The sequence below is a fragment of the Dama dama genome, chromosome 1 (genome assembly GCF_033118175.1).
Source record: "Dama dama isolate Ldn47 chromosome 1, ASM3311817v1, whole genome shotgun sequence".
NCBI classification, from domain to species: domain Eukaryota; kingdom Metazoa; phylum Chordata; class Mammalia; order Artiodactyla; family Cervidae; genus Dama; species Dama dama.
Genome location: NC_083681.1, coordinates 79,676,148 through 79,690,604, shown reverse-complemented (window position 1 = coordinate 79,690,604; position 14,457 = coordinate 79,676,148). Strand labels below are relative to the sequence as shown.

The following is a 14,457-nucleotide window of genomic DNA, read 5'->3' as shown; positions in this document are numbered from 1 at the left end:
AGGACCCGAAGGGCATCTGATCCACTCCCCTTGTGGGCAGTCTCAGTCAAGTGACAGGGGAGAGTGGCTGAGGGGGCTTCACTCTTCAGGGTTGCCCCTTTGAATGACAGCACACGCTCCTTCCGTATCTGTTGCACTTGTCAACATTAACGATTGTGTGGATAAAATAGATCCGGCAAAGGGCAGGACAGCCAGATGTTCATTTTTCCGCAGAGTGTTTATCTCGGCCCCACACTTTCCTCATGGCATTCTTCATGTCTGCGTTTCTCAGGGTGGAGATGAAAGGGTTGAACATGGGGGCAATCATGGTGTAAAACAGGGCAAAGACCTTGTCGTTCCTGACAGAATCAGCCGTGGGGACATAGGTAACGATGAGAGACAAGAAGAACTTGAAGACCACAGTGATGTGTGAACCACAGGTGGAGAGGGCTTTGCGGCGGCCCTCCAATGAGCCAGTCCTCAGGGTGGCCAGGATGATGATGTAAGAAATCACCAAGGCAACAAAGGTCAAAATGGACAACACCCCTGTGGTGGTAATGATTGCAATCACCCGCAGTCTAGTGTCCGTGCAGGCCAGCTTCAGCAAAGGGAATGCATCTCAGAAATAGTGGTCTATTTGATTGGGGCCACAGGAAGGAAGTCCAATGATAATACTTGCATGAGAATGGCTAAAGGCTCCCGTAGCAGAAGCCATCATGAGGACAGAGCACACCTGTCGGCTCATGATGACCATGCAGTGAAGAGGTCTGCAGATGGCGGCATAGCGGTCACAGGCCATGGCCCCCAAGATGAAGAGCTCAGTGGCTCCAAAGAAGTGGGCATAAACACCTGGGCCATGCAGCTGCTGTAGGAGATGGCCTTCTGCTGGGCCAGCAAGTCAGTGATCAACTTGGGTGCCACCGTGGAGGTGGAGCAGACCCCCATCAAGTCCAAATAGCTGAGAAAAAATATATGAGCTGTTCACTGAGGCGCCTGCCCCTGATGGTGAGAAGAACGAGCAGATTTCCTGAGAGGATCTCAATACAGCAAAGTAAAAACAGCACAAAGCCAGCGACTTCCTCATTCTCATCAGTAAAGAGCCCCAGGAGGATAAATTCTGTGACATTTTCACGTCCCATTGCTTCTGTGGGTTTGATCGTTTAGAGGGGCAAGTTAGTATACCTGAAACATACAACTTTTTCAAGTTATTTATGTATTTCAAAAGTCATTCATCTAGTCAATAAATGAAACAAACATTATAACTGCTGCTAAGGGTACCACATTATACAAAATACACACATCTCACCCGCACATAAAGTTTATTAGAGAAGACATACAGTGACAATAATAGCAAAAGGTAATCGACTTATTGAGGTGGAGCCAAGGAGAATGTAGAGTCTGCATCTCCCCACTGTAGGGAACCTAGATGACAGTGGTGGGGATGTCAACACCCAAGCAGATGGGAGGAACCTCTGAGTACTGGAGAATATTAACTCGAGTGAGATCTCCTGGAGGTCCACATTTCAACACCAAGACCTGGTTCTACCCAACTCTCTGCAAACCCCAGTGCTGGAAACCTTGGGCCAAATAATCAGTAAGACAGGAACATAGTCCCATTCAAAAGAAGGAAAAAAAAAGAGGCAAGAAAAAATATATATATTACAGACAAAGAAGCAAGGTAAAAACCTACAAAACCAAATATATGAAGAGAAAATATAGTCTTATATTTTTTAAACTACATGAGAAAAGAATTTAGAGTAATGACAGTAAAGATGCTCCAAAATCACAACAAACAGAGAGCAAACAAAGATTGAGAAAATACAAGAAATGTTCAGTAAAAACATAGAAGGACTAAGGAAAACATGTGGAGATGCATGGCACAATAACTGAGATGAAAAGAATCAATAGCACAATAACTGAGGCTTAAAAAAGGAATAATTGAGCTGGAAGATAGAATGGTGGAAATGACTCCTGAGGAGCAGAATAAACACAAAATGAAAAAAAAAATTGAAGACAATCTCAGAGAACTCTGAGACAACAGTAAACACACTAACATTCAAACTTTAGGGGTCTCAGGAAGAAGAAGGAAAAAAGAAAGAGCCTGAGAAGATATTTGAAAAGATGATACTTGAAAACTTCTTTAATGTGGGAAAGGAAATGGCCACTCAAGTCTAGGAAGCTCTGACAGTTCCTCCCATACAGGATAAACTGTAGGAGAAACACACCAAAACAATATTAGTCAAAGTAATAAAAAGCAAATGCAAAGAAAAAATATTAAAACTGAAAGGGAAAAGCAAAAAAACAGTCTACAAGAAACCCCCATAAGGCTATCAGCTGAGTTTTCAGCAGAAACTCTGCAGGCCAGAAGGGAGTGATAGGATCTATTTAAAGTGATGAAAGAGAAAATTCTACAAACAACATTACTTTGCCCAGCAAGGATCTCAGATTTGACAGAGAAATCAAAAGCTTTACTGACAAGCAAAAGCTAAGAGAATTCTGCAACACCAAACTAGCTAGCATCTGTGTCATAGCACAGATGACTTATTTACTGTAGCAGATGTGATTAATAAAAACTGAAGGATTAGCCTTGAAATTCTCACAATCTAAAAAAAAAAAAAAGAAAAAGATATGTATAGAAAGGGTCTAGAGCTCATTGCAGAATTCACAGGTTTCCATTTCCACACTGATCTTTTTCTCAAGATAGAGAAGATGAACTTCTGGGTACAATGAAAGTAAAACAAATTTTGTGTTCATAATAAAATTATTAACTTGTAAATAGAAATAGAAGCTCCAAATAAAAATACTCATACTGAATTTTCTGTATGGATAAAAATGCAAATAAGAAATCAGACAAATCATAAAATTTCTTAATGACTACGTAATTAGAGACTTCAGTGATAATGAATGGTGAAAGATGATATCCATCTCCACTGGATACATTTAATTTTCATCTAAATAGCTTAGTCTTTCTTAAGTTACTCTACTTTCTATATTGTTTTAAAACTCACTAAAACAATTCATATGTGTGGTATAACTATGTTTCAAAGCCTAAATACCCTCCCCTGGATTAGAATGTTCTTTATTCAATTAACTCTTATTTATAAATTCCCTACCATTGACTACATGTACACATTTCTTTTTTTTTTTTTTTTCCCATTTATTTTTATTAGTTGGGGGCTAATTACTTTACAATATCATAGTGGTTTTTGCCGTACATTGACATGAATCAGCCATGGATTTACATGTGTTCCCTATCCTGAACCCCCCCTCCCACCTCCCTCCCCATCCCATCCCTCTGGGTCTTCCCAGTGCACCAGATTTCTTTAAAGCTCCATAAATATATCTTTTTTAATTTGCAGCTTCTATGCTATAATCATAATAAACTAATATTTAAACATATTATTATAATTGGTATGATTCAAGAGAAAACTTAATAGATCCCTCAAAACAGAAGGAATCATTTTAATAGCAAAAAGTTTTTGTTGTTGTTGTTGTTTTTACAGAAAAAATGTTAATATGAGGTAAACCCCAACAGTCAGAACCTCCCTTAGGAAAAATACTACAAAAGGGTGAATTTTCTCATAATGTTCTGTCACTTTTCTAGAACATTTAGGCAAATATACAAAAAAAAAAAAAGATTTTAACTGTAACCCAAGTTAGTAAGAACAACCAAGTTGAAGGTCCATGATCAGACATTTGATCACAGTATCTAAGAAATAAACTCTTTGAGACAAAAATATGTCAGGCTGTAGATAAAAGCATAGAGTGTAATGTTAAACAGAGGAATCCAGAAGTCCACACAAGGGAGGAAAACAGTAGATGAAAACCACAGTGATATTAGACAGACAAGAGAGGCAGAGACAGCAGTGAATAACCAAGACCATGATCTTACATGACTGTGTGTACCTGATGCTGCCGGGTCTACAAATATTTGACTCAGTGCTAACTAGCATGTGTGGTCACATTGCCTATTTTATTAAAGGAAGTAATCTTCATGCTCTGAGTTAGGATTATACTAACTCCACAATAAGAGGATATTATTGTCTATGGGCTTCTTTAAGATCAATCCAAACTCTGAAGAAAACTTTGAAACTTCCATTCATCTTTTGTCATCTGAGACCAACTTCTTGCTCCATAACTTCCACATGGCATTTTTCACTGCTGCATTCCTCAGGGTATAAATCAGAGGGTTGATCAAAGGTGTTGCAAGTGTATAAAACACAGCTATCATCTTATCTATGGAGAAGGTGGTTGCAGGGCGAGTATATATAAATATGCAAGGACCAAAGAACAAGACGACCACGATGATGTGGGAGATGCAGGTGGAGAGGGCTTTTTTCCTCCCTTCAGCACTGTGGTTTCTCAGAGAGTGCAAGATGATAGCATAGGATAACATCAGCATGAGAAAACTCACTGCACAGATGGCCCCGCTGTTGGACACCAAGAGGAAGTTGGTCACATAGGTGTCTGCACAGGCAAGTTTCAACAAAGGCTGCAAGTCACAGAAGTAGTGATCAATTACATTGGGACCACAGAAAGGCAGACTCAAGGCTAGAAAAATCTGAGCTGATGAATGCACGCAGGACCCCAACCAGGCCAGGGACATTAGCACACCACAGACTTGATGACTTATGATGGTCGTGTAGTGTAGAGGCTTACAGATGGCCACATAGCGGTCAACAGCCATGAGGACAAGGATGAAGATCTCTAGGCAGCCAAAGAAATGGGATGTAAAGACTTGGATCATGCACTCACTGAAAGAGATAGTGGCATTCTTCAAAAGGGCATCAGCAATCATCCTAGGGGCTATGCATGTAGAGAAGCAGGTATCAGATAAAGATAAATGGAAAAGGAAAAAATACATTGGACTCCCAAGTGCCCTGCTGGTCTTGATGGTAGTAATAATCAGAAAGTTCCCCAACAAGGTCCCCAAATAGAAAATCAAGAAAGTGGCAAACACTATTTTCTTCCTAACAGGATCTTGTGTCAACCCAAGCAGAATAAACTCAGTCACATTATTATTCAGTTGCATGATTTCATCAGTGAGGGGAAGGTGTGAGTGTTAAATGCTTAATCTGTAAAAAATAGAAAAGAATTAATTTGTGATGTGATGTGTGATTTTTAGGAATATTTTAAGTGAAATACATATTCTTCATCACGGACATTTTAGTTGTGGTTTCTTAACAAGTCACCTCAACACTTAATTTGTAATGACAAATTCATGGGGTCATTATGAGTCCCATATAAGATTGTGAAAAGTAGACTTTTCTGTAGCACTCTTCAAATGCAACTGTTTGTTAATTTTACATGATTCTCATTAATTTTGCTTAATGAATATTAAGTTAAGAAATACAGTTTCCATTTTATTAACTTAATAATTTTCCATGTTCATTTAATCGGGGTGGGGGGAGGAAGCATGTTTGGAGAGTGTATCAGTTGGCATTTTGGATGTATTTTACTGCTTATGGAAGTTCATTATGTAAATGTAAAAATTACAGCCCAGTCCCATCCCCTAAATATGTCTCCATATATCAATGAGATATATATATATATTATGCTTGTTATACTTACTTATAGAAATGTTTATTTTTATTAGTCTATAATATGATCCACTTCACTGTGCATTCCCTTCCATATGTGGCAGCTTGAAAAGAGGAAGATAAAGCACTTATTATCTTTCAATTATAACGTCCTTACTTTGAAACAACTTTATGATACTCAGTACTTGAAATACACTAATGGAGAGAAGTGAATGTTCTTCAATGGTTGATAATATCACAAATATTTCCAATCCCTGTTTTCTTTTTTCTCATTTCTGGAAACACCCTTCAAAACATGCAAAGTTCCAGAATTACTTGTAAATTACAAGGGGTGTTCACTCAATAGTTTATATGTTTAAACTTTAAGTGCTTTGCTTAAGCATTTTAGAACTGAGGTCCTTTGAAGAGATGTCAGCAGGTAGTTCTTTTCAGGTCTAATCATGGTTGTAATCCCGAGTATAATTTGTTTTATCTGGGTACCCAGAATCTCCACATTATTGTAACAGAACAAATATTCAGAAGAGAGAAAGGAACATATAATTTTAGTCAAGAGGAACAGCAGATAGTCAGTAACTGCCTATATTCAAATTGTTTTCTGTCTTTGAAAATCAATGATTATTCAACTTTGAAACGTCATTTCCTTCAATGAAAAGTTAGTATTTTTTCATGTGTGGAAAGTAATATTATCACTGACTTCACTTCATAGATAGAACAAAATCTTTCCTCCAGGTTTTTATTGTTAATGTGATGCTGAAAAGAACACCATTTGCAAGTAAAAATATAAACTGAGTGTGACAGATTTAAATATAATTTGGAAAACGTACCCCACTGTATCCATCCTCAGTCCCACCCGCATCTTCAGTGCATCATCTTGAAAGCTGTGAGCCACCAAAACACAAACTGATAAACCAAGTAGACAATGATCCTTACTTATTGCTTTTCTCCCCCTCAATAAATTTTCTTCTCCTCAAAGTAGTTGAATCACATATTATCTTCCTGCAAATTAAAAACCCCTGCTGTGAAAGTGTCGAAGTTATTTAATATTTCTGATATTTTAGAAAATAATCTCTTTAGACCGTGCAATCTTTGGCAAAGATCTTAAATGGTCAAGGAACTGTGTCTTGGTACTTCAGTCAGTGCAATAAACTCATCCTTTCCATATGCATCTGGATGAGTGATCCATCATGAAGTATTTGTACTTGAAAATATGGCCTGTGATTGTGGCCACTCTTTTGAGTATATGGCTTTTGTTTTGTATGTTATCAATCTCTTTAAATTGTCTATTTCTAGAACAATTTTATTTATACATTAGGACATACACTTGTAAGATTAATTAAGAATCATAAATACACATGCTTTTTAACATTATAGTATATATTATATGTGTGTGTGTGTGTGTTAGTCACTCAGTCATGTCTGACTCTTTGCAAGTCCATGGACTGGCGCCTCTGTCCATGGAATTTTCCAGTCAAGAATACTGCAGTGGGTTGTCATACCCTTCTCTGGAGGACCTTCCCAACCTAATGATCAAACACGGGTCTCCTGCCTTGCAGGCAGATTCTTTACCATCTGAGCCACCAGGGAAGCCCATAAATACACATGATTAATCATTAACTTGCAAATAATTGTGAGTTTTTATCAAATATTCACTCAATAGTGTATTCAGTAGTCTCCTTCCTTCCTTAATTGTAATTTTATTTCTAGTTACGCTGTCTCAAAACTCAGGACCCAACTGCTAAGAGCACCTATGGCTGATTCATGTTGAGGTTTGACAGAAGACAACACAATTTTGTAAAGCAATTATCCTTCAATTAAAAAAGATAAACTAATTAAAAAAAGAAAAATAATCTCTTCTGAAAGCCATCAGCAATCACTTTGAGATGAAGGAAATTCTCCAGTTCTCTAAGAGTTTCTTTTATAGCTTATCTTATACTATCACATATTATACTTAAAATCAAAACTGTGTGAACTTCCTTTAGCTTCTTTCATAGAAGTAGAATTTTTGAAGTTTTCAGGATTTTGCTTTCCCCAGATCCAAACCTGATGCCTTGCACAATGTACATGCTTAATAAGTATTTTTAAGCTGAACCTTCTTAGTTACTTCTTGTAATAAACATCTGATTGTTTTAGTACTATTCTGATTAAAAACACATTCACATTATTAATTTACTGTGGCCATCTGTATAGTATGTATGGTACAGTAAACAGATAAATGTGCTCCCAACTTATATATTTGAAAAAACAAATTGGCATAAATTTTAAATAATTTAATCAGCTCCACAACCCGGAGTAAAACATGTTGTACTCAGAACACCACCACTTGGCCATGTAAGATTTTAGGACTTTGGCATGCCTAAGATGATCATGAGTTTTCTACACTTTTTACATGAATCCTTGGCCCTTCAAGAATGCAAGGACAGCCTTGATATTTTTCCTATCCTTCTAGCATCAATGGGTATTTTTCTATATGTTTCTCCGTATGACCATATGTCGACTTTTCCCAGAAGTGTTGACATCTTAAATCAGATCCTCAAAGGTATCTGACACAAAAATGGGTTGTAATAATCTAGAGACAAAACTGCACTGATAAAACAGCATTACTTTCTACTAACTACTGTACTTTAACTCTTCAAACAAGTTTGGCCAGTTTTAGAACAGCTAAATTTCTCAAAACAGTAATAAAGAGATAGTATGTTGAGCTGGGAGCTAAAAGAGATGAGCTGAGAGAAAATCACACAGAAAAGGTGATGAACAAAAGAGAGTGAAGCACGAGGTGTCATGTTGATCCTTCTACCTGACAGGGTTGTGTGTGCTTAATTGTTCAGTCATGTCCAAGTCTTTGCGACCCCGTGGACTGCAGCCCGCCAGCCTCCTCTGTCCACGGGATTCTCCAGACAGGAAATTGGAGTAAGTTGCCATGCCCTCCTCCGAGGGATCTTCCCAAACCAGGAATCGAACCTCGGTCTCCCACATTGCAGGCAGATTCTTTACCGTCTGAGCCCCCAGAGAAGCCCTTCTACCTGACAAATCTGTTTTATTGCAGAAGCCACAGTGAAAACTTTGGTTTCCTTAGGACTCTCTTAAACTATACTGCCCTCTCTGATTTGTTTACCTTTCACCTCTATCTTTAGGAAAATCTCTATATTCATTTAATTTCTATGAAAAATGTACCTTTCCCTGTGGGAAGGAGAACAGATCTGCCCAAGGTTCTTTATCCCTCAAAAGCCTAAATTAGAGAAAGATGGAAATTTCCCCCCAACATATATGGCACATTACCCTTCACCTTCATTATGCAATTATTACCTTTCACTTTATGTTTCCTCTGAATCTTCCATCAGGTGTAGTTATTTGCTGTTTCAAAACAAATCCAGATGCATATCAACTACAAGTTATATTCTTAAAATATCATTTTAGAAACATGCAAAGAGTAATACTTTTAATCTGTGATATACAGCATTCTATTTAAAGCTATCTCTTGGATGTGGAGAGGCTGGCATTCTCCAAGAAGCTTATGTCACAGTCATCATCTGTATTAGTTTCTATTTCCTACTTCAAGGGAAAAAGCCATATGGAAATATATTTTTAAAATTTGTTAAATTATTCTGCATGATGCCTTTCTCAGTACAATCATGTAAGTAATCTCTCACTTACCTGTTAGAACCCCCTAAATTAGTCGTCTTTCCATCCTTTTTTCAAAACAGCCTTCTCATGGAATGCTGAGAAAAAAACTTTCTGTATGCTAAAGGGAATATTTTAAGACATAATGATGTTAGGTATTAGCATCACAGAGAGTAGTATTCCCTAAAGTTTCCCTTCCTTTGTTCATGACAAACATCCCCAATGTTGTAATAGGTTTAACTTTTGGTTTGTCCACTTAGCCAATAGAAAAATGAATTACCCTTCCTTATACTCAGGAACCAAGTATGTAAAAGGATTTGAAGGCATTAGGTGCCTTGGGCTGACCAAAGTTACCAGGGAAAAAGAGGAAAATTCAAATGGATGGCAGGGAGAGTGACAGAGGAGAGGAAGAAAACAACATTGACTTTAGTTAAAACAAACAAACAAACAAACAAACCAGTGGATCACAAAAAAGCTACTCTGCTCCACCCAGTGCTCTAGGGTGCCCCTTTGTTCTTTTTTTTTACTACAACCAAAGAGATTCAACATTTATTTTATCATAAAAGTCCAGCAAATAAAACTATATACAAAATCCATGCAAGGAATCCAGTTACACACAAGACACGTTTAAAACCTGGTTAAAATACAATCACCACAACAGCAGGGAATAAAACCGGTGAGACCAAGTATCCTTAGTGAGAAACATAATCGTGTTTATATTTTGGATGCTGCTTGAATCCAATTCTCTCCCCAACAATGAGGCACTGGATCACCCACTCTTGTGACACCACAGGCAGCTGCAATGCTTCAGCACACTTCAGCACCGAGGCTGGGCATGAGGGGTCCGTCACCACCACGTCAAACACCCCTAAAGCAATGCCTTTGTTATGGGCACTTGAATGGTGCTGCTTCACAGAGGCTGCCCTCCCCACCCCCCCCCCCCCCCCACACACACACACACAGTCATGAGAATCTCGGACCAGAGCTCCAGGAAATTCTGCTGTTGGTCTGATACCAAGAGTACCTTCAGATTCTGGAAAGGGTTTTCACGGGGTTGCCAATCCAGAATCCTTTGCTCCTCAAGGCTGTACCCAGCTGGCAGCAGGTAACTGCGGTAATTCTGGAGCTGGGTGGCATGGCAGCTGGCATGGACCCAGACCTGAGGCACAGAAGGAATCCCACTGGCACAGGAAGTACTTCCGGGTCCGACAGCGCGGATCCGCAGTTAGGAGACACTGGTAGCCTGTGTTACACTGGGCTTCACCGACGTCTTCCAGAATGTAGCCGGCTCCTGCTCGAAGCTGGCATTCTGTGTACTGCTTGTTGAAAGGAGGAACTTCTACAAATTCCTCCTCTTCCTCGCTGCTTCCTGTAGGACCATCTGGCGATTTGGAGCGGCTAGCCAACTTGTCGCTTGCTGTGGCCATGGTGAGGAGAAAGGCATAGCCAGAAACAAGGTCTTGTTGAGGGGCAGAGGCCCTCTCTGCTCTTCCAGGGCAGAGGTCACCCGGGTTGTCGCCACTCTCACAGGGGCTCACCAACTCTCCTGCCCCCACCGCACCAGGCTTCACAGTGGCAGTTTCCGGCCTCGCTTGGCAGGGGACCGCTCCTCTTCAGGAGTGACGAGCTTCCTTTGGCCCGAGGGGCCCCCCGCGGTGGCACGAGGACTCTCTGGGACCTTTCGGGTAGGGGTGGTACTGCTGCTGCTGGAAGTGGTGGCGTGGCTGGGGAGTTGACATTACTTCGCCGTCTCCGTTTCCCGTCCACCACATTGTCCAAGCTGCTATCTGCTGCCTTGGTGAGGGGCGTTACCGCCTCCTATGGGCCCAGGCCATACCGCTCTCGCAGTCTGTTTCCTTGCTCCAAGGACAGGATGACAGCCATCCGCGTGTACCGCTTCCTTTGGCCTTCTTTCCCAAGGCTGTAGCACCGCTCTCCAGACTCCTCCTGTGCCCTCTTACCACTCCTGCACTGAGATACCCGTCCTCGAGAGGCGGTCACGTCCGTGTCCAGGGGGATGGGGCCACACAGCAGGGTGTCTCTGCCCAACACGTCTCACTCGTGCCCGTCATCAGAGAGCAACTTATACTTCCCGGCTCCGACATCTTGTGTGATTTTTCCAGAGTAAAAATAGCCATTGGATGACCACTTGGCTACAACACGGAGCACGACAAAGCTGTTCCCTGGAGGGGACGCATCTAAGCCATCTGAAGGGCCAGCAGCAGTCTGGAATGGAATCTCGGGAGAGTCGCGTCGACGCAAAGCACCAGCACCCGTGGCTGCCCGTCTGCTGGAGCCTGGCGCTCGAGGCCTGACACGGGTGAAGGATTTATCGTCCGGCGACATGCTAGGTGAAATGCCCTCTATGCCCAAGGGGCCAGGCACAGCTGTCTCCCTGGTTGCAGTGGTCCGAGAGGGCGGGCGGCCCCTTGGCCCACGCCCACGAGGCGTGACTGGAGCCTTGCCTGCCTGTCTGCTGCCAAGGCCCGCATCACCATCCCCCTCACACACTGGCGTCCCTGTCTGACTGACCCCTTTTCTAGGACTCAGCTTTCCTGGGCCTCCTCGGGAGCTGGGCAAGGCAAACTCGGCAGGTTCTGTCCCGCTGGTTTTCCCTCTGGGTTGTGCGGCTCCTCTCCCGGAGCTGCCGCTGCTGTGCGTGGCGGACAGGCTCGGCCCGCTTGACGTGCGTGTGAGCTGGAGGCCTTGGAGGAGAAGGAGCTGGTGTCCCCCAGGTCACCTCAGGAGCCGCCAGTCTGTGAAGGGGAGACTTCCGGTTCGCACTCCTGACTCTCTACGATCCGGAGGGTGCCCCTTTGTTCTTACTCGCTATCTCTTGTAATCTGTAATTACAGTCTAGGGAAGGCACCAGGGTGCTTCAAACAAGATTTTGTTTTGTGTGCTAGAGCTTTCCTTCACCAAGAAACCACAGATTTGCAACAAGTAGTCTGAGGATTAAAATGTATACGAACAATGAGTAGAAATCTCATCTTTTTCTAATTCATTTCCATTTGTTTTGATAACTAATAAAGAGACACTTATTAAGGAAAACATCTTATTAAAATAATTTTTCTTCACTATTGAGAAAAGTCACTATCTTTTTTTTTTTTTTTTTCCTAATAGAATTACCAAAAATGGAGACTGGGAACTCCTGCCTAATTTTACCATAATGGAGACAGCCTGATTAAAAATGAAGTCAACAAAAAAGGAAGCAGATCCAACCAATAGAAGAGACCCATTTTTATAATAAATTTTCAACAGTAGAATTCATCCATTTCCAAAAAATTTGACCATCTTTCATTTGTTCATTTTATATTATTGCCTTTTTGTGCATGCACAGTTGCTCAGGTGTGTCTACTCAGACATGTCTGATTCTTTGCAACCCCCGTGGACTGTAGCCTGCCACTCTTCTGTCCATAGAATTTTCCAAGCAAGAATACTGGAGTGGGTTGCCATTTCCTACTCCATACTGCTTTTTGGCATTCATGTAAATAATAAAATAAATTCTAGTAAACTTACTACCATCTCAAGAACTAAAGTATTACCCATAATTAAACATTTTAAACACTTTCCTATCTGTTGTCCACCTCTTCTTAAAAGTAACAAATATTTTAATTTTGTCCTAAAAATAAAACATTTTTATCTACATATATTTTCCCTGGCTTTGAATTTTACAGAACTTATCATTCTATATGCAGACTTCTTGGAATTGCTTTCATTTTTTTCATCCAACCTTACTGTATTTCATTTTGGTTGTTGAATTTACTTGTAAATTCATTTCCATGGCTATATCACACTCCATTATGGGATTATTTCAAAATGTGTTTATTCAATATCCAGTCAATAGATATTTGACTACTATGAACAGCAATTATGAACATAAAAATATGTTTCCTAAGAGTGTAATTGATAGGTTTCAGGATGTGCCGGTATTCAGATTTACAAAATAATATCATAAATTTCAATAAGGAGTAAGGAGATGCAATCTAGTTATGTGCCAAAAAAGAAGACAAATAGTGTATTTGTGACCAGAGCTGAAAACTTTCACAAGATTAGCAAAGAATTAAAGAAAAGTATGTTCTCTTTTGTTGTTGCTTCAGTTAAGAACATGGATAAAATTATAATCCTCAAAAAAACCTGAGTTCATAGCTTTCAATGTCAGTTTACAAATGTCAATTCTTAACCTCTTTTTCCTTGTCATTTGTAAGACAATTTTTTCAACACTAATGTGGACCAGAGTCCCGTGAAGGAAAGAAAATTTCTTTGAGGTAGAAAGACTTATTCTTATTTATTAAATATCATTAAAATATGTGATCTATACAATTAGATTAGAGGTTTATGATGTTTCTATCAATATGGAAAATACTTATAAAAGTATTTCCATATTCCTGCGTGCATACCTCAGTTAAAGACCACTTTTAGAATTCAGGAGAAGAGGCATTATAATGAAGGATCTTTATTAGAGTATTGCATGATATCATAGTTCTTTGTTCAACTGAATATGGCCTGGATTCAAAACCCTAACCAAGTAGAATAATATATTCTGTTGTTTAAATGATGAGATGTATCATATTTACTTTCCCATTGATTTGTTAAAGAGCTCTATAATAGATTAACTTCCAGGACCTTGAGTCCTAAGTAAACCCAGTACCTGGTACCATATAATGGCGAGCACTGTCTGCAAGTACTTTAACCTATGACAGATTCCTTACAATGAGTGAAGGACTCAGAAAGATAGATTACCTTTATTCTGTTACATAAATCAGAAATTCAACATGAATCAGTGGGAGGGAGATGAATAGGTGAAGTGTAGAGGCTCTTTAGGGCAGTGAAAACACTCTTTATGACACTATTGATATAATGATGGATGTATATCAAAAGTATATCATTATACTTTTCTCCAAATTCATGAAATGTACAACAACAGGAGAGAACCCTAAGATAAACTATAGATTTTGGGTTATTATGTGTCAGTGTAAGTTCATCATTTGTAATAAATTTGGAACAATCAACTCTAGGAGAAGTTGATAATGGGAGATACTATATATGAGTAAGGGTAGGGGTATATGAGAAACCTGTGCATTCCTTCCAACTAAACTGTGAACCTAAAACTGCTTTAAAAAAAAGTGTTTATTAAATTTAATCCAATGTATTTACTCTCTGATGTAGAGACTTCTACATGAAAATACCAAGTGTTTCTCTAGAGTGTAATTTCTTGAAGTCATGAGCTACATTGAGGCAAGGACTATGACATATTCTTTAGATCTGCCTTACTTAGAGATGCCTTGGGGCTCCAGTTCCTGCCTTTGGCTCATGAAGC

At 39.9% G+C, this 14,457-nt stretch overlaps 1 protein-coding gene and 2 pseudogenes across 1 annotated transcript; all 3 read right to left on the bottom strand.

The window, feature by feature from the left end:
- Positions 1-199: 199 nt before the first annotated feature.
- On the bottom strand, positions 200-1,118 carry LOC133070598 (olfactory receptor 4P4-like; annotated as a pseudogene).
- A 2,960-nt stretch (positions 1,119-4,078) lies between these two features.
- LOC133056401 (olfactory receptor 4C16-like) lies at positions 4,079-5,011 on the bottom strand. Its single transcript, XM_061141680.1, has one exon. The coding sequence runs from the start codon at positions 5,009-5,011 to the stop codon at positions 4,079-4,081; it is 933 nt and encodes a 310-aa protein (XP_060997663.1).
- A 4,794-nt stretch (positions 5,012-9,805) lies between these two features.
- On the bottom strand, positions 9,806-12,605 carry LOC133070523 (TP53-binding protein 1-like; annotated as a pseudogene).
- Between the last annotated feature and the right edge of the window lie 1,852 nt (positions 12,606-14,457).

Coding starts and splice junctions, on each gene's coding strand:
- LOC133056401 (XM_061141680.1), bottom strand. CDS start 5,011: ATGCAACTGAATAATAATGTGACTGAGTTTATTCTGCTTGGGTTGACA.